The sequence below is a fragment of the Asterias rubens genome, chromosome 7 (genome assembly GCF_902459465.1).
Source record: "Asterias rubens chromosome 7, eAstRub1.3, whole genome shotgun sequence".
NCBI classification, from domain to species: domain Eukaryota; kingdom Metazoa; phylum Echinodermata; class Asteroidea; order Forcipulatida; family Asteriidae; genus Asterias; species Asterias rubens.
The window spans coordinates 729970-750703 of NC_047068.1; the positions used below are offsets into that span (position 1 = coordinate 729970).

Genomic DNA, 20734 nt, shown 5'->3' on the forward strand with positions numbered 1-20734 from the left:
ACTTGTTCAATTTTTATGAAACGTTTATCTTCATGTAATTTACTCAAATGAGATTTACTGGTAGTAGAAATTAGTGAAAAAAAACTATGGCAGGATATGGGAAGTTTTCCAAATTAATACTTTGCAATTAGGCTATCATCATTGGTGAACCTGATGAACTAAAATGTACTGACTGTCAGGAGAATCATGGCATTGATTTTTTCAACTCTATAAATTACGGGAGTAACTATAGAATACAGGGCCACACTCGGCGACAGCCCTAACCCTTATCCTAAACCTAACCCTAATGGCCTAACCCTAACCCTAACCCTGGAGTGGCCCTGTATTCTATAATTGTACCAAATAACATTAGGAAAAGTTTCCGTATGGCGCCACCACTTTTTCATTCGATATGAAATAATATAGTATTTAATTTACCTCAATGAGATATCCCTTTCTGTAAATATGAGTGAAAAAGTGGTGGCGCCATACGGAAAGTTATCCTAACATTATTTCTCTGCTTTTGAATTAAAGGCAGTGGACACTATAGGTAATAAAATAATAGTTAGCATCAAAACTTACATGGTAACGAGTTACTTCTAGAAACTATAAGGCTCCCCTGTTGAGCCTTTTAGTTTCTAGAAGTAGTAATACTAATAAGTAATGGAGAGCTGTTGATACAATGTAGTATAAAATATTGTGAGAAACGGCTCCCTCCAATTCCCTTGAAGTTACTAATGTAGTTTTCGAGAAAGAAGTAATTTTTCACGAATTTGATTTTGAGACCTCAGATTTAGATTTTGAGGCCTCGAAATCAAGCATCATTCTATAAAGCACACAACACAACTTTGTGTGACAAGGGTGTTTTTTTTGCATTATTATCTCGCAATTTTGACGACCAATTGAGCTCAAGTTTCCACCACACACAGGTTTGTTAATTTGTGCACATGTTGAGATACGCCAAGTGAGAAGACTAGTCAATTGACAATTACATCATACCAATGCAATAGTGTCACTGTCTTTAATTTTAAAATAAAATTAATAAAATAAACTTACCTGCTTTCCTGCTGATTGCACTGATAACAGCTGCTCTATAACTCGGTCCAAGTTCAGGTCTGATTTATGCATTGTTAACTAATTACTCCTTGACAGAGCCTTCCTTGTAAATTAAAAGTAGTCACTTGGTTTTGTGAAATGACTAAACAACCTTCAACCGAGGCAATTTCGATTGAATTTTCAGGTTGCTGCCTAACTACTACATGTACTTCTGCTTGAATTGCACTTCAAAAAGTTCCACTGCTATATTCTGCTTTCATTGTTTTTACTTCAGTTTGTTGTCCTCCAAATAACACAGGGATGGTAGGAGTTCTGGTTGACACTGTCAAAATAAGTGGTGTATTTGTACGTACGAATCTCCGTGCAGCAGCCGAACCTCTGTCGTGCAGGCGTCCACTGCAATTTTCCGAGCAGACGATCTTTCACAAAATTGTCAAACAATAACAACCTCAAAACTCACTGAATTTTGTGCGACAGCTATCCATTTTAGGTTAGGATATTCTCTACGTTGTAATCTTCCATGTGCCTAATCAGAAATCAATCACTTTCGAAAAACGACGGCAGTATCGAATCTTTTTTGCACCAAAATCTAGCTGCCCGGGAATTTTGGCAGACTGCACTACCGCCGTCGTCCGTGGAGAGAGTGTACTGTAGCGCCGTACGTACATTGTACTATCTGTACACATACACTGTACCAACAAACCCGTAGTGTTTGCAGGTGTACTGTGTAATGTACCACCGTCTGCTGCCCTATTCGAAACTACGGCTTACGAGTGGTTGGGCGCTGAGGCTCTATCAGCCTTTTATTTAGAAAACGTGTGCTTTTGCAAACGCGGCTTCAAACAGACGGACGGAGCCTAAGCTTGAGCCCCAGCTAACAACGTTATTTCGAAAAGGGCTATTTTGTTGAGAAGTTCGCCGCTTGTGGTGCGCGACAGAGGGGGGAATACTAATTTTAAAAGTTTGCAAAGAGAACTTGAGACGCGGAACGGGAAATTAGGGTCACTGCTGGGGGAACTTATGGGACACTGGGAAGATTCAATGCGCTATTATAAAATAAACCAAATCATTTCTGGCAAACCCATCCCATGCATAACAGTTTTGTCCATTTTATGTTGTATTTTATTTAAATTCCTTGAATGTGCATTTATTTTTTTAAGCCTAATATCCCCCCTTTTCGGCTGGATAGTTTATTATGTTTAAAGGCAGTGGACACTATTGGTAATTACTCAAAATAATTATCATCATAAATATCATCATAAAACCTTGCTTGATTACGAGTAATGGAGAGAGGTTGATGGTATAAAACATTGTGAGAAACAGCTCCCTCTGAAGTGACGTAGTTTACGAGAAAGAATTAATTTTCCACGAATTTGATTTCGAGACCTCAAGTTTAGAACTTGAGGTCTCGAAATCAAGAATCAGAAAGCACACAATTTCGTGTGACAAGGGTGTTTTTTCTTTCATTATTATCTCGCAAATTCGACGACCGATTGAGCTCAAATTTTCACAGGTTTGTTATTTTATGCATATGTTGAGATACACCAACTTTGAAGACTAGTCTTTGACAATTACCAATAGTGTCCACTGTCTTTAAATAACACCTGTAGCAGCATGGGAAACAAAGGCCCCCATTCCACTTAGGCTTATCAGGCTAACTTTTTTTTTAATTTCCTGCATGTGTTGCCGGCTTCATTGTAGTGTCATTTTTGTATTGATCTGCATTGTTTGAATGTCGAATTATAATATTCAACTTGTAAGCCCCTTTGCCGTTTTCTTTCTTTAAAAATTCTAAAAACTGTAAACTAAATTAATATTAAATGTTCGTTTAAATTCATCAACTCGTCACACTAAAAACCGACGCTTCTGCTAACACTCATTTTTGTTGTCCCATTGCACCGATTTGACCTTATTTAACCCATACTTTATGCCACTTAATAATTCACTGACCCATCATTGATTAAGGGCATGGGGGGCATCCCATCTTGCCCAAAATGGAGGAGGGAAACGGAATAGATTAAATTGTATAAAGTAAAGTTTTAGTATCTGAAAAAAGGGGGGGAAAAAACATTTTGAGTTTCATGGAAAGGTGAAAATAGAAACAACCTTTAGCTTATAGTACCAGTGAGTCCAATAATACAAGTTGTAGTGACGAGACAAAGTGACGACACGGAAATTTCGAAAAAGTGACGGCACGGAGATTTCTCATTTTTATGAGTAAATGTTGGATCTGTAAATCTTTGTAAAGTTTGTCAATATTATGTTATATTTTCAAAATAATAGCATTCAAAACATGTTTTTCTACGTTGATGGTGTTTGCATAAAGACTATGCATGTCGGCAAATTCTGAAGCCCCTTGATGCCGCTTGACAATGTTTCTCTGGAGATATATTTCACAGCACCGCCACTTACACTTTGCGGCCGCCATTTTATCTTGCGGCCGCAACTTACCGCCAATTATTATCTTGCGGCTGTAACTTATAGTAAGTGTCAGCCGCCACTTATTACCTTGCGGCCGCCACTTGTTATCTTGCGGCCGCCACTTGTTATCTTGCGGCCGCCACTTGTTATCGTGCATTCGGAACTTAATAAAAATACCGGGGAACCAATTATGTTGGATGATGGGGGATGTTCACACTCAGTTAAAAATGCTCAAAGAATTACAGTAATAATTTCAGATTTAAAGTCAGAATAATTATAAATACTCAAGAAGATAATATGCCATTACAATTATTGTTGTACCATTTTCCGTCCCGTCGCACTAAAACGGGCCGTCCCGTCATGACAATTTTCAATTTCCCTTTTAAAATTTGGGGTCCAAAAATATTAAATAAAGTGTTGGATCAACACTTATAGAAAAAGATGATTTGCAAAGTGTCATTCATGTCCATTTGCTCTAGGCCTATCATAGAAAACAAACAAAACCAAACTATTATTATGTCAAGCGCCGCGGCCGCGGCTGCGGCTGCGCAATGGACTGAGGGTTTGACTAAAACTTTGATCAGTTCCAGCCAAACAAGTTCGATTTGGCTAGCTATGTTTGTATACAAATTAATCGGGTTAAAATGCTGTCCTGTTCCACTCAGATTTGCGCCATTTTGTCTTTCACGGCGTATACAAAAAAATATCTTAGAAATGCAACAAGATTCAGCGAAAAAATCCCAACTCCAACTATAATTATGGCTCATCAAAATCAAACCAAACAACATCAAGTTGATTATTTCCTGAGTTTTGGTCGACAGGTCTTGGATCTGACCCAAGCTTCATAAAGCCGTTTAGCAAATAATATTGCATAGATATTTTTCTTTGCTAAGCACAAAATAGGTGTGGCACCATTTGCAACAATGTAAATTTTAAGCAACATTGGCTGGTAACCTGTTCCTGCACGTAGCAAGATTTGTCTATGCTTAGCAAGTTTTTGTGCTAAGAGGCTAAAAGAAAATGGACCCTGGGCCCGCGACAAAGCCTGTGCACAATTTTTGCCAAGCACTGAAAAGTATAGCTTAAAGGGACACGTTGCCTTGGATCGGTCGTTGTTGGTTCATGAAAAGCGTTTGAAACCGATTGTTATAAAATCTATATGGTTAGAAGTATGTTTTAAAAGTAGAATATATGATCCACACAAAATAATATGCTTCAAATTTGCATGGTTTTCCTTAACGGCACGCCATTTTATGGAGTCAAAAACTTGACTGACTCCATAAACTTATGGCCTACCTTGTTAGTTCGCAAAGTGAAGAAAAAAACATGCAATTTCGAGGCATGTTTGTGTGAATAATTAGATTCTACCTTTAAAACATCTTTTAACCATATGCATTTCATAACAAACAGTTTCTTACGCTTTTCATTCCCAGAAAAAGTTATATTAAGGTTGAATCTATTGTTATGGCTGGTGCCCCACTTATTTCAAGCTCAGCAAAAACAATTGTCGAGCAGTAATTTTTTGATTAACAAATAATATATGAAATGAGGTCATGTACTTTACTGAAAGCAGCTGACAAAAGTCACAGTGCACCCGATGAGTAGAACTGAGATATTTATGCACTCAGTTGTATTAGTTTTATTGACTTTAATTTTTTTTTTTAATTTCATTGGTTTACTTAACTCACTACATTGCACCAGTATCATAAACGGGCAATATTCATTAATAATTGTAATCGAAGCTTCTTGATCGGAGAACATGGAGGTACGAAGAGAGAGTATGCATACACATGTAATCTTGGAATTTAGCGAAAGAAAATAAGAGTTGGGATTGGCCACTGTTCAGTCTGTAAACAATAATCACAAAATGAACTCAAATTGTCAAGAATTTTGCTCACAGCATTTATTTAGTTTCAAAACATACTTGAAAGCTGAAAAGTTACATCCATTCACTAGATATGTTGTTTCGCATCCTATTAAAACTAAGTATGTTCTGTGCTAAAATGTGTGCGCTGGAAATTATAAAAGATCCTCCCACTAAAGAGAGCACTTTTATTGAAGTACAAAAGATACCAAAACTACTCTCAAAATAGAGTATCAGGCAAATTTTCAGATTTCTCTTGAAGTACTTTTAGGTATGAACAAAAAGTTGATTACAAAAGAATAGAAAGACAATACTTCATGTTTACCCAGAATTCACTGTTATTTGCAGCATGGAAAGTTAAACATTTGCTGGAATTAAATTTCAATGTTGTGCAGAAGCAAGTTTATGTGATAACTAAGCTATAGAAAGAGGCGGGTTCAATTTGTACAGAGAGAAATCAGTACCATGATTACAACTAAATGGCTGAACAGGGCTCCAAACCAAGATGGTTCCCATGAACAAAACATTCTTCAAAATGAAAAAAACAATTTAATATTGTATTCTTTCTTTGTCTTTCAAAGACATAACAATATTTACATCAATACATTTAGACAATAACATTATAAATATTATAGTCACTCTTTAAAAGGCAGTTTGAAAGATTTGATCCTCCAGTCCTCAGGTTTGTAACTTGTTATGCCGTCGTTGTTTTTAATAAATGTTTTTAATTGAGTATTTTCATTTTAACCGAGGAAATAAAAGAGTAGGGAAAATAAAAGGTTCTTTTAAAACGAAAATTCCAGGCAAAAATGGACCAAGCCAAGTGCAAGGTCCTTTTTCACACAGCTACAGCCTAATAATAATAATAATAAACAGCATTTATAAGGCGCATTATGAATAAAAGATTCCTCTATGCGCATAAAAAATGCGCCTAATAATGTCACCACTCTCTTAATCCCACTTATTTATGCCCTTTTTGTGCAAAAAGTGTAAAAAATTATGTTGAGTAATCTGTTTAACACAAATTTTTTGTATGCCTTAATTTTAATTTCCAAAAATCAGTTTGGAAATTCGGCCTAATATTTACTACTAAAATTCCCTACTTTAACAAACATTTTTGCAGGAATTGGAAACGTATTGGAGATAACTTTTCAAGAGAATTGTTTTGTAATATTTCAGTTCAAACATACAGACATAGCAATATTGAATAAGTCTTTATACTAAAATGCATACAATTACAAAGCATCAATGCATAGTGCACTGATTTATGGAATATTGTCAAATAACCGCATAAGTAGGGCTTGAAATTAACAGTAGACCGCAGTCTCTAGGCAATTGATTTCAGCACTGGCCGAATGAACTCATGACTGACAAGGCTGGTGGTCTTGTGTTTTCAATTGAAAATATGCTACCCCATTGTGTAATCCTTTTTTCCCCCAGTGACTGCAATGTGAGTATCCATCAATAATATCCTCAACGAGGTCTCCGACCGAGTCCCTGCCTTTTTGGTGACTGCCCTGACTTCAGACCAGCGAGCAGGGACTCAGATACATCGCCAAGTATACCATGAAGCTGCTTGAAGTCACTTAACTACCACTGTCACTTTATTAAATGTTCACCTTGGTCAAGAGATCAATCGAAAGAAGAAGAAGAAGCAGTGTGGGGTGGTAACCATTTATCCAATTACATGTAGTGAAGTAGAGAGCAAAACTTCAGACCTATGACACCTTATTATTCTTGACCTTTAACCTATGACCTCTTAGCTCTCCTCTCCTCCCTGATCTTCCTTTTGGCATATTTGGGCAAGTCCCAGCTTTGGCTTTTGATGTAACTCTCCAGACTCTCTAGTGACACCTCGGGCAGATAGCTACCGATCAGTCTGCGCTTCCACCAGGCGCCCTCTTGTGCCTGCTTGCTGCCAATCTCAGTGTACTGGTAGCGATAGTGCTGGGCACGAACAAATCTGAATGCATAACACAAGAAGAAATCACTGTAAAACATTTCACAAAAAGATGTTAGACAAACCTTAGAGATCTTAGCAAATGATAAGACTTCAGACTTTGGTTGGGGACTTTTGAAATTGAACAATATTCTGCCTTCTACCAAGCCTGAACATCTGAGGTCACACTTCCAGGCTTATGAAAAACGCCAGAGACCTGCCTCCAAAACTGGCGTGTAGATTCACCTTTGACCTCAGTCATTTCAAATAGAGATACGCAGTCAAATCCTATTGCGGATGTGACGGCAGTGTACTGTTTGGGCAGCTAGCTCATGTTACTGCACGTTTATCAAATGATCATTCCGGCCTTGTGTGTCTGGCGACTTGCAAAGAAAAAAGTGTACACTGGACTAAACAGAGGGGATAGAATGACTCGGAAAATGGAAAATAAGACATTATATATTGGTCATGAAGGATGGTCAGTGGAGATGAGTGTGGTGGGAGGTCATTAGAAAACACATGAATTTGTCAAGTCCAAGACAGCCAGTCTGGACACCCATGGGTGGGCATCATCATCAGACGACTGCACGGCAGGCAGACACAAGCTTTTCCCGTTCTCTCCTGTCTTGTGCTATTCTCCGAATCTCAAGCGGGGAGAGCAGAACATCCGGAGAAACTAATCTTCCAATGTACTCAAGGTACAGTAGGCGCTTGTGTAGGCATTGTAATAACTGGCATAGGTTGTGAGCCTTGGATGGTGGCAGCATGAGCATAGAAATATGATGCGTGAGGCACAACAAAATACAAGTTTACAATACCTTGGTGGATCACCATCCTTGAAAGGGTTATGATCAATCAGTGATGTTACTCCTTCGTCGTTGTACAACAGCTTCCCAGCAAGGTGAACTAACCATGGGTTCGACTGGTACGACTGTTCAGTACAAATAGTGAAAGAAATGGTTAATTAGTCTGGAGAAATGACAGTTAAAGACACTAGACACAATTGGTAATTGTCAAAGACCAGTCTTCTCACTTGGTGTATCTCAACATATGGATAAAATAACGTACCTGTGGAAATTTGAGCTCAATCGGTCATCGAAGTTGCGAGATAATAATGAAAGAAAAAACACCCTTGTAACACGAAGTTGTGTGCTTTCAGATGCTTGATTTCGAGACCTCAAATTCTAAATCTGAGGTCTCGAAATCAAATTTGTGGAAAATTACTTCTTTCTCGAAAACTATGTCACTTCAGAGGGAGCCGTTTCTCACAATGTTTTATACTATCAACCTCTCCCCATTACTCATCACCAAGTAAGGTTTAATGCTAACAATTATTTTGAGTAATTACCAATAGTGTCCACTGCCTTTAACAATTGCTGTGTCAATGATGAATAAAGAGTGCTTGAGTTTGGCGAAATAAAGATCTGCAAAGAGTTACTCAGTATTTATCTGGTGTTCGTTTGTCGTCTTTGTAAAACAAATTGTTACTGTGAACATTTTCAATCTGACCAATGTTGCGCACACTCTTTATTCTTTGTGCACTGACCTGGAATGCAGCAAACCACATGAGCCAATCCAGCCGGTAGTGGTAGGGTGAAATCAGGCAGGGTCTCCGGCTGATGTTCCCTGGTTTACATTTGAATTCATATTCCATCCACACAGCGTTGGGATCTTTAGGGTTGGGGCTTGCTGTCCCTTCAAATATCACCTCGGTTCTTTGTTTGGTAACGCTGAAGAAAAACAGTTTAGAAAACAATAATAATAATAATAATAATAATAATAATAATAATAGTGGCTTCTTATATAATAACAATTTGGGGGGCTTATCGTACTTACTCGCAGCTAGAGCTGAATTGCGAAGGACGCGGCTACAATGTGTTCGAGAAGCAGGCATGCAAGGGCGCATTCAGCTGCCAGCCACATCAACCCATTATGACCACGGAGCACAGCCAAGATCGAAAGTGTTTGATTTTTTCCTGAGGGAGGAAAACCGGATAGTCTGGAAAACCCTCGTGGCACAGCAAAAAACCAACGCACAACTCAACTCACATAATTATGTCCCCGACCGGGAATCAAACAGGGGTCACCTTGGTGAGAGGCGAGCGCTTTACGCACAAGCCAACCGTGCCACATGTCCATCACTCAGTGATGCTCCTGGCGCTGTAACATACAGTGTTTCCTGCAAGATGTGGGACTACGTTTTTGAACTATGAGACCTAATCCTTAAAGAGCACCATGTAATGTTTTTACAAGGTGCTGTTGCGCAATTTGCTGCCGATCGGACCAGGAACACCGGGGGCGAACCCCATCTCTTTTCCATAAGTGCACTGGGTTCTTTTACATGCGTTAAATAACACATGGGACCAACGACTTTGCGTCCCATCCAAAGGATGAAGCAATGGTTAAGTGTCTTGCTTAAGGACACAAGTGTCACGGCTGGGGATTCGAACCCACACTCTGCTGATCAGAAACACCAGAGTTTGAACTCGGTGCTCTTAACCGCTCAGCCATGATACTTCCACTTCCACAGATGCTTTCACGGCAAAACAAGTTTCTACACAATACCTCAAGATATCATGTCATTGATCTCATAAGACAAAGCTTGAGAGAGACAAAAATTCCTGCCTTTGTAGGCGGTCAGGTTGGTGTAAGAAAGGAACCAAGAGTGCAGGATGTTATCAAGACGATCAAATCAAAGAAGTGGAGGTGGGCAGGCCACCTAGCAAGGGGGCATGGCATCAGGTGGGCATGCAGCACAGCCAACTGGACTCCAAGAAACTGGACAAGAAAAAGAGGGCGACAAAACAGAAGATGGAGAGATGACCTAAGTACATACAGGGGCATTGCTTGGCAACAGACAGTGCAGAATAGAGTGAGCTGGAGAGTTGGTGAAGAGGCTTTCCTCCTGCAGTGGAGTGAAACAGGCAAGACGACGAGGTTGGCGTAGTGGTACCTTGCATTGCCTTCCACCTCTAGGACCCTGGCTCGAATCCTATTGGGGTCACTATGTGTATTGGGTCTTGAGTCCTTGCCTGACTGCATGGGTTTTTCCCTTGAACAATGCTCTGGGGTTTGCCTCCAATATCTAAAACTGAAACTTCCTTCCTTGTCTTCTCTCCATTGGGTTCTTGGCTAGTAGAGTGACTAAGCTCCCTTTTCTGAGAGTCCTTGGCTTTACAGCCCAATAGGAGACTTTCCAACGCTAGGTGGCAGCAGACATACCGGGTAAATTTCCATTGTTTACGTAGTTCTGAACATGCGCATAATTCTGAGAACAATGGATTTACCCGGTAAGTCTGCTGCCCTCTATCGTCCCAGAAAGTCTCCAATTGAATCAATGCCTTTTATATCAAAATCATAACATTTGCAATCTATTAGTAGTTTGCACACCAATATGAGCTGACTTTTGAACAGAATTTATGAGATGAATCTTTGTCAGTTTTGTATCAATCCACAATCGACAGCATAGAAATGTTTCCCTGTTTCACACACATCACAGCGTTTTGTTTTTCTATCCGTACCTTCCAAAAGCACCGTAGGTGTTGACGAGACGTAGTGGATCAAAGGAAGTGTTCATGGCTTGTTTCGACGAGAGAAGATTACCAACCACTGGAATGCTGAGGTAGCCTATCAATACAGCTAAGGAAATATGTAGAACTCGACGGATGTAAACTCCTGCAAAAAAAAAAGAAACAGTGTTCTTAAGTGTGAAGTCACTCAATTGTAAGCCACACCAACTTCCAACCAACTGGCTCCAATACCAGCACATAGGAAATACACTGAGTTTATTTTTCTTTCATGTCTTTGAAGATATAGAAATATTTGCGGTAATACCATTTAATGACTATCTCTAATGAGTTAGGGTGGTTCTGAAAAGAACCATTGGTTTCAACTCGACGTTTCGATCAGTATGCTCTGATCGTCTTCTGGAGAAAGCTGGACCACGCATCACCGAGCTCCACTTCCCACCTCTCTTTCCCGCCTTCGTGCATCACCAAGCTAATCCGCCTCCACAGTACTTAAGCAGCATGCAGCATCAGAGTCCAGCTTTCTCCAGAAGGCGATCAGAGCATACTGATCGAAACGTCGAGTTGAAACCAACGGTTCTTTTCAGAACCACCCCAACTCATTTAGAGATAGTCATTACATGGTGTTACCGCCAAATCTTTCTATATCGTATTTCCACCATGCAAAGTTTCAGATTTAGGTAATAAAAAAGAAAACAATCCCAAGACCAATCCACAAACCAAGTTTTGAGTTAATATACAGTACCATGTCCTTGAGTTGTTTCTTGGAAAAGAAGTGATTTTTTGTATAGACATAATGACCTTGACATTTGAACTGGTGGGTCCAACATTTAAGGCTCCCCCCCCCCCCCCAGGTCCTTTAAACAAATTCAAACAGTTACATTACTCGGTACCTGGTGCTAAGATGTTGTAGTCAAACTAAGTAAGCTCGGTGGTCTAGTGGTGAAACAGCTGCTCTAGAATAGCAAAGGTTGTGGGTTCTAATCACAACTAAGTACTGTATGTGCCTATTGATTTGTTTAACGGACAGGACCAGGGGGGGGGGGGGGTTTGCTGATTATACAGTGCTTAACAAACACCAGTGCATGGATAAAACTCAACTAAAAATACAGTTTGGGAAGTCCACAGACAGATTCGATACACACACACACAACCACTTGCTTCACTCTAACCTGAAGTAGCCTGTGGTCCAGACCCTTCCTTCTCCTCTCTCTGTATAGCTCTAACTGTATTCTTGGCACTGCTCAGCCAGTCAGGGAAGAACCAGGCTAAGCTCTTGTCATCAAAGCAACAGATGCTTGGCAGGATTGTTAACCAGTTGAGAAAGCTCAGGTTACCACTGATGATGAGCACCACCTAAAACAAATAATAATAATAATAATAATAATAACAATAATAATAATAATAATAATAATATGAGCACTTATAGTGCGCCGGTATCCACCACAAGTGATGCTCATGGCGCAAGGAAGAAACACAAAATTAATGAAAAGCAGCTGTGAAAAAGTGGGTTTTGAGGGCCTCTTTGAACTTACGAATAGAGGACATGTTACGGATATTAAGAGGCAGATTATTCCAAAGTAAAGGACCAGCATGAGAACAAGCCCTGTCACCCCAATTGTTGTTGGTGTGGGGAACAACCAGTAATGACGAAGTGGATGATCTAAGACATCTGGAAGGATTGTAACGGGTAATTAATTGACAATTTTACTGAGGAGCAGAACAATGTAAAGAATGAAAAACAAGCAGAAGTAATTTGTATTGAATGCGGTACTGAACAGGGAGCCAGTGAAGAGCATTTAAAACCGGACTGATATGGGTTCTCCTGGAGGACAAAGTGACCAGCCGAGCTGTTATTATGTAGCAACAGAACAATTGCATAAAAATAATTTTTTTATTTTTTATTATGGTTTTACTAGCAAGGTTTTCCATTGTCAATTTATTGTAGGGTGCCATGGCCGAGTGGTTAAGAGCATTAAATTCCAGTTCTGGTGGTTACAAGTAATTGGAGTAAGGGTTCGAATCCCGGTCGTGCGTGACACTTGTGTCCTTGAGCAAGATACTTTACTATAATGGCTTCTCTTCACCCAGGGGTATAAATGGGTACCTGCGAGGGTAGAGGTTGATGCTGTGTAAGAAAAGTCCTCTGGAGCGCTACAGTTTCCCAGGCTGCATATTCCCCAGGAATTACATAGCCCAATGACCAGGGCACTAATGTAAGGCGCATCGAGACGGTTATGGTGAAATGCGCTATTAAAAGGAACTAGTTATTATCATTATTCATTATTCCATTGTGGTGGGTCGTGAGTAAGCCGTCTACTTCGTCGAGACTGAAGTTCTGATGGCTTAATCATCAGAGTGTTGTTTCGAATCCCGGTCGTGACACTTGTGTCCTTGAGAAAGGCCCTTAAACAATTGCTTCCCTTAGCCTAGAGACAGCATTAGGTTGAATTCAAGACACTGGACACTATTGGTATCAGTCTTCTCACTTGCTGTATCTCAATATATGCATAACAAACCTGTGAAAATGTTAGCTCAAGCGGTCGTTGAAGTTGTGAGATATTAATGACAGGAAAAAACACCCCTGTCACACGAAGTTGTGTGCTTTCAGATGCTTGATTTTGAGACCTCAAATTCTTAACCTGAGGTCTCAAAATCAAATTTGTGGAAAATTACTTCCTTTTCGAAAACTACGTTACAAGGGGAGCCCTTTCTTACAGTGTTTTATACTAGCTGCCGCTTCCAAGGTTGTATCGTAATTTGGGTGTGATCCCTGGCTACACGGCAGTTAACGGTTGTATGGCTTCTGACTGGCACCCCCGAACAAAGATATTGACAAAATAGGGACACCGCCAATATAGGGCTAGATAGCTCAGTTGGTAGAGCGCCGGCACGTTAATCCGGAGGTCGTTGGTTCGAATCCCACTCTAGTCAATTCTTTGTTCAACCCCCCCAAAAAAGTGTTTTATACTATCAACAGCTCCCCATTACTCGTTACCAAGTAAGTTTTTATGCTAACAAATTATTTTGAGTAAGTATGAATAGTGTCCGCTGCCTTTAAACATTTGCTTCTCTTAAAGCCATTGGACACTTTCGCAACAGAACAAAATAAAAAGTTCACAGATTTACAAATAACTTACAGGGGTTACAGAAGGTAATGGTAAAAGACTTCTCTTGAAATATTATTCCATGAAATGCTTTACTTTTTGAGAAAACATTAAAACAATAACAATTCTCAATATAGAGAATTACGGATTTATTTTAAACACATGTCATGACACGGCGAAACGTGCAGAAACAAGGGTGGGTTTTCCAGATGTTTTCTCCCGACTCCGATGACCAATTGATCCCTAAATTTTCACCGGTTTGTTATTTTATATATAAGTTGTGATACACGAAGTGTGGGCCTTGGACAGTACTGTTTACCACAAGTGTCCAATGGCTTTAACCTAGAGACAGCATTTGGTTGAATTAACCCCTTTGTGCTAATTTAAGAAGTTTGGGGCTGCATGCTCTCTAGGGAATAGGAGACTTTCCAACGCTAGGTGGCAGCAGACATACCGGGTAAATTTCCATTGTTTACGTAGTTCTGAACATGCGCATAATTCTGAGAACAATGGATTTACCCGGTAAGTCTGCTGCCCTCTATCGTCCCATAAAGTCTCCCATAGAGTAAGTTAGAGGGAATAGTCTGAAAGTATGCCTGATTGGTCAACAGGGATTATAATATTGTAAAGTGCCTTGATCTACAATCCTGACCGTAATTTGTTGGGCCCCCAAACCAAGGCCCTGTGCCCCCTTTCAATGTTGCCTCTCCATGCATAGCCTGCACTCCCATCAACATTGAGCAGGGGGGGAGGGAGAGAATGTTTATTGTCCGTTGTGAATGGGTGGCCCAAGCATTTTGGCCGGGTAGCTACTGGAATAATATGATAATAATAATAATATCAAAGTCTCATATAGCGCACGTATCTACCAAACAAGGTACTCAAGGCGCCGAGTATATACAAACTTTCAGAAAGATTTGTTAATGCAGTGATGAATTTTGAGACCCAATTATTTAGCACCTCTTGTAAGGGTTTACCAGGTGCAACGGCGCATTAAGCAGCCACAGCCAGGAACATCAGGGCGAACCCCTTCTCTTTTCGATAAGTGCACTGGGTTATCCTACATGCGTTACACAACACATGGGACCAACGGCTTTACGTCCCGTCCGAAGGACGAAGCAATGGTTAAGTGTCTTGCTTAAGGACACAAGTGTCCTGGCTGGGGATTCGAACCCACACTCTGCTGATCAGAAACACCAGAGTTTGAATTCGGTTCTCTTAACCGCTCGGCCACGACACTTCCAAAATAAATGTGCACTATATAAGAATCATGTTTACATAAAAACAGCATTTGAAATCCTACCTGGAAAAGAATCTGCAGTGCTCCAGCTATCATCCGGGTTGGTCTCCATGGCAACAAGATGAAGATGGGCACAACGAGCTCGATGATGTGGTTAGAGAGTGTCTCAAATTTGTGCATCAATTCTGGACTCTGATGCATGTAGTAACTCATAGGGTTAGGGACGGGCTGGGTCTGTTTTGAAAATAATAATAATAATAACGATGATTGTAGAATTTGATCTTTGCATGGTGGAGAAACAACGGTAACACTATGTAGGGATAGCTGTTATGGGTTGTGGTGGTTCTTAAAACAAAATGTGGAGTATCACACTAAAACTTTTGATCAGTATGCTTTGCTCGTCTTCAGGAGAATGCTTTTTTTCGATCAGTATGGTCCAATAGACCGTATTGAATATGACGTCACCGTTCAAATATCTGCCCTACAACATGGCGTCTGTGTGGGTGTGCGTTCGTGTGTGCGCGCATATGCCATAGAAATCAAACCAGAAATACTGCATGCTTCATCAGTGTACGTGTTTGGACGCGCATACGGTTTGCTCTACAAGATGGCGACTTTCATAGCAAAACAGAGGTTATTCAATACGGTCTATTGTCTTAAAGAGAAAACTTTCTTGAACAGTATGCCCTTCTAGAGCATTCTCTTGAAGTCGACTACTGATCAAGGCATTAGTGAACCGACCAACCAGTTGAAGCCAGGATGTGTATAGGGGCACAAGTGTGGAAAGGACTGTACATACATGTACGAACAATGTATGTGTAGTATCAATTTACCAAATGGTACCGTATTGCAGCCTTGTTAAAAAATACAGTGGATAATGTTGAATGGTCCCAGTAGGTTTCCTTTTCACTTATTCTATTAAAGGCAGTGGACACTATTGGAAATTACTTTACTCAAAATAATTATTAGCACAAAACCTTACTTGGTGATGAGTAATGGGGAGAGGTTGATGGTATAAAACATTGTGAGAAACGGCTCCATCTGAAGTGGAGTAGTTTTCGAGAAAGAAGTAATTATCCACGAATTTGATTTCGAGACCTCAAGTTTAGAATTTGGGGTCTCGAAATCAAGCATCTGAAAGCACACAACTTCGTGTGACAAGGGTGTTTTTTTCTTTCGTAGTTATCTTGCAACTCCGACGACCAATCAAGCTCAAATTTTCACAGGTTTGTTATTTTATGTATATATGTTGAGATACACCAAGTGAGAAGACTGGTCTTTGACAATTACCAATAGTGTCCACTGGCTTTAAAACTAACGCCTCCCTATTCACTTGGTCTTCATGGTTCACATACCTCATAATGGTAGTTCATGCAGGTAAGGTCCCTCCAACACTGGTCCCCTCTGATCTTGATCAAACCCTGGTAAAAAAAAAAAAAAACATTCATTTTTTCATAATCAATGGAACAGAGAAAAATCTTTTCCTAATTTGAACTTTCTTCTCCTTGAGATGAACCCTATTTTGACCAGGGGTCGATTTCACAAAGAGTTGGGACGCTTAGAGATGTCAAAAACGTTAGTTAGGACTAGTAACTAGTTAGGTGTAACTACCTGGTTAGATGGTAACTAGTAACTACCCCAACTAGTTAACTAGTACGTAGACTAGTAACTAGTAACTAGTCCTAAGTTAGGACTAGTAACTCTTCCTAACTCGAGATAAGACTTAGTCTTAACTCTTTGTGAAATCCACCCTTAACAAAATAGTTGCGGTGTTTATCTACACCAATGTGTATTGAGCACTGTATACTAGGTACATTCCCGAATTCTGTGAAAGAAGTCCATAGGCAAATCACTCGGGTGGGATTCTAACCACAGGCCCTTTGCCCTGCTAGAGCAGATGTCTGACCACTACACTAGACCACTGAGTTAGCACGGTGGCTAGAGGCAGGCGAATCCTATACTTTTAGCAGTGGGCAGTGGGTGCTGTGACAATGTAATGTATCAGTGGTCTAGTGGTCAGACATCTGCTTTAGCGATGCAAAGGTCGTGGGTTTTAATCCACCCGATTGATTTCCCTGTGAGTTTTGTTCATCGAACTCAGGAAAAGTACCAAGAAACAGTGCTCAATACACATCGGTGTAAGGGTAGACTTGTGGACAAGACGTTAAAGTCTGTCGCTGTGATAGCGTTCCGACTCTCTCTGCGATTCCCACGACATTGGCAACATTCTCGCGAGACTGCAGGACTACTGCTCTCTCGCTCTGCAGTAAGTTGGCAACCAGCAGCTTCGCTCGGGAGCAGTGATCTCGCGAGAGCAGTATTCGATCGCGGACACCCGAATCATAACCCCAACATCATGACATAACTATCTCACCATGACACGACTATCCCACCGCAACAGACCATTAACGACTTGTTCGCAAGTCTAGTGTAAGGATAAAAACAAATTATATAATTTGAATTCTTGAAGCAATCCACTTACAGCTCCGAGCATGATCCTGAATATGAGCCATCTGAAGCCCCAGAGGGTGACCCATGGTGTCGGGGTACGCTTGGGGAACTGTCTCAGGCTGAGCAACGGGCACATGAAGATTGCCAGAAAGCCAGTCTCAAGAAGCTGAGACTCCCATCCTGTTAGGGTAAAAGATGCCAGAGAAAACAAATGTGCATTTTACGCTCAAGTTGAGGTGAAGAAAAAACAATGGATCTATACTATTAATACTACTAACCAGGGCTCAAACCAGGGCTTGGCTTACTGCCGAATATTGCCCAAACGATCACCATTTTCCCCTAACTGTGCAAGTGCAAAATTTCTGCAATAGCTCTTTGAAGAATGGGAACAGTTAAGGCTTTGTAAGGCTTTGTCCAAGAACACAGCTCATTGAACTTAAAGGGAAGGTACACCTTTGGTAATTGTCTAAGACCAGTCTTCTCACTTGGTGTATCCCATCACAACCATAAAATAACAAGCCTGTGAAAATTTGGGCTCAATTGGTCATCGAAGTTGCGAGAGAATGGTGAAAGAAAAAATACCCTTGTTGGACGAATTTGTGTGCTTTCAGATAGGAATAAAAGACTTCTAGCTAGAAGTCTTTTATTATCTTAGTGAGAAATTACCTCTTTCTCAAAAACTATGCTACTTCAGAGGGTGTCGTTTCCAACAATGTTTTATACCATCAACAGCTCTCCATTGCTTGTTACACAGTCAGTTTTTAAGTTAATATTTGTTTTGAGTAATTACCAAACGTGTACCTTCCCTTTAAAGGCACTGTACCCGTTTGGTAATTATTCAAATTATATATTAGCATAAAACCTTACTTGGTGATGAGCAACAGAGAGCTGTTGTAGTATCAATTATGTGAGAAACAGCTTCCTTTGAAGTAACGCATTTTTTGAGAAAGAGGTATTTTCTCACTGAACTAATAAAAGACTTCTGGCCAGAAGCCTTTTATTGCTAATGTATCTGAAAGCACACTATTTTGTACAACAAGGGATTTTTTTCTTTCATCATTTTCTTGCAACTTCAATGACCAGTAGAGACAAAATTTTCACAGGCTTGTTATTTTATGGATATGTTGGGATACCTGGTACCATGTGAGAATACTGGTCTTTGACAAAACATGTTCAGTGCCTTCACACATGAAATCTTACACTTTATGAATATTGCACTTTTTGATTTGTGTCATCGTTTGATATGATGAACACTAAAGGGTGAAATGAAGCATCTGTAAGCACACAACTTCCTGTGACAAGGTTTTTTTTTCTTCATAGTTATCTCGCAACTTCGACGACCAATTGATCTCAAATTTTCACAGGTTTGTTATTTTAAGCATGTTGAGATACACGAAGTGAGAAGACTGGTCTTTGACAATTACCAATAGTGTCCAGTGTCTTTAATTCTACAGCTTACACATTTAGACAGCATAAAAACATGGAATTTTTCATAAAGTATACACCAGACTATCTACTTACCATCGCTGCCCAACACCAACCAAGGAGTGGTAGAGGACCCATAGTGTTGCCATGACAACCATATTACCACTCCCACTTAGAAGAACCATTCCCGACAACGCCATTCCAGAGTACGCCAATACATCCAGCCAGTGATCAATAGCCCCCTCAATGTCCACAAACCATAAAAGTGTAGGTGCGAAGGAGAGCGATTTTGCGTTGACCTCGCCACCAGCGTAGTTCTTAATGCGGTCTAGGTAGAGGCGTGTTGGAAGAAGACCTTCTGAGCCAATCAGCTGCTTGTTTTGGTGGAAGGCAACGACGAATGCGGTGACTAAATGAATACCAATAGAGTATAACAAAAATACAATAAATGGAGTGCAGAGAAAAACTTAATCTGACTCTGAGTCTATATAGGCTTACTGGCTGGGCCCAATTTTATATAGCCTGTATCTAAGCACACAAACTTGCTAAGCACAGAACAGTATTGCTGAGCAGAAACAGGTTACCAGCCAAAAATTACATTTAAGTTTGCATTGTTGTGTGTGACTGGTGCCTTACTCATTTTTGCTAAGAAACATTTATCAACGTATATTCTGCTTAAAACAGCTTTATGAAATTGGATCCTGATTATCAAGTTCATAATCATGAAACCTTTTTTGTCTGTGATGCTCTCCTCTGAAATAAAGTCATGTTTGAGGAAATTGTATTTTATAGGATAGAACAAGGAGCAATATTCACCCGTTAAGAGGGGAAACAATGGCCCTACAATACAATGTACATCTATTTTAAAAAGAACATTTTGTTACGAGAGATATTAATTTTTTTTTTTAACACCACAAAGTCAAAGTGCTTCACTCCCGCCTACCCAGCCAGGCCAGGCCAGCCCAGCACCCTGCACACCATGCTCACCGTCACATCGTTCAAGACGGAATCAAATGATGCAAATTTTAACACCTATTTTTATCAAAACTCAAAATGTTTAATGAATAAAAATAAAAATTAACAAACAAGTTAATTTCAATAGTTTAGTTAGGCCCCCTAGTAATTAGTTAATTAAATAATAAAACAACAACAAAAATGCCTGTCTCTGCTTGGTCCAGTGTGCATGGTGTGTTGTCCAAACAGTTACACCCCCCCCCCCCCCTTGTTTTAGCGCCAAGTTACAACCACCTCCTCCACCCCACACATCCCATAAACACTTACGGTAAATAAATGCTATCGATCGAAGGAAAATGACACGCGTCAACCAGTACGAATTCGCTTCAATTTCAGGCGCATGCTGGCTGCCTTGTGGATGAACTTTTGCGCCTTGTTTGTCTCCATGCTCAGTTGCCCCATCTCCATCACGTGAAGGTTCTTCCACAACTTTATCTGAGGAATTTGCTGCTCTTTTTCTGTGACGAATTCCGTCTTGTTGACCGGCCATGGTTTTGGTGCAGACGCTTTTTCTTTTTTCCTTTCGGTGTTTTAGAAAGACTAGGGACCAGTCTAAAAAGTTCTGAACGAATCAAAAGAGGGCGATGTCCATGTCACACAAATTTTATGGCCATTCGTCCGTGGTTTAGCTTCATACGTCGTGTTGGTTATTATGCCTCTATAAATTTTCGCTTGTATTCCATTTCCATCCCAACTTTAGAATTGTCCCAA

At 40.2% G+C, this 20734-nt stretch overlaps 2 protein-coding genes across 2 annotated transcripts in view; both read right to left on the reverse strand.

Moving 5' to 3' along the window:
• LOC117292145 (serine/threonine-protein phosphatase PP1-gamma catalytic subunit B-like) overlaps positions 1-1673 on the reverse strand; it is a 51253-nt gene extending 49580 nt beyond the window's left edge. Inside the window, exon 1 of the mRNA XM_033774078.1 lies at positions 1036-1673. Coding sequence (XP_033629969.1) covers positions 1036-1107 — 72 coding nt within the window. The 5' untranslated portion in view covers positions 1108-1673. The remainder of the gene's footprint in view (positions 1-1035) is intronic.
• A 3664-nt stretch (positions 1674-5337) lies between these two features.
• On the reverse strand, positions 5338-20731 carry LOC117292356 (lipase maturation factor 1-like). Its single transcript, XM_033774379.1, has 11 exons — positions 20291-20731; positions 19106-19418; positions 18375-18385; positions 17616-17764; positions 16489-16554; positions 15197-15367; positions 11959-12142; positions 10781-10934; positions 8806-8989; positions 8078-8190; positions 5338-7283 (listed from the first exon to the last, which is right to left on the reverse strand). The coding sequence occupies exons 1-11, from the start codon at positions 20511-20513 to the stop codon at positions 7070-7072; spliced, it is 1782 nt and encodes a 593-aa protein (XP_033630270.1). The 5' UTR covers positions 20514-20731; the 3' UTR covers positions 5338-7069.
• Between the last annotated feature and the right edge of the window lie 3 nt (positions 20732-20734).

Bases quoted from the DNA above. Each gene is read 5' to 3' on its own strand.
- LOC117292356 (XM_033774379.1), bottom strand. From the start codon at position 20,513: ATGGCCGGTCAACAAGACGGAATTCGTCACAGAAAAAGAGCAGCAAAT. The intron at 19,419-20,290 runs GTAAGTGTTTAT...GTATTCATTTAG, and splicing joins ATCGATAGCATTTATTTACC to TCACCGCATTCGTCGTTGCC. The intron at 10,935-11,958 runs GTTAGAGTGAAG...TTTTTTTTGCAG, and splicing joins TGGACCACAGGCTACTTCAG to GAGTTTACATCCGTCGAGTT.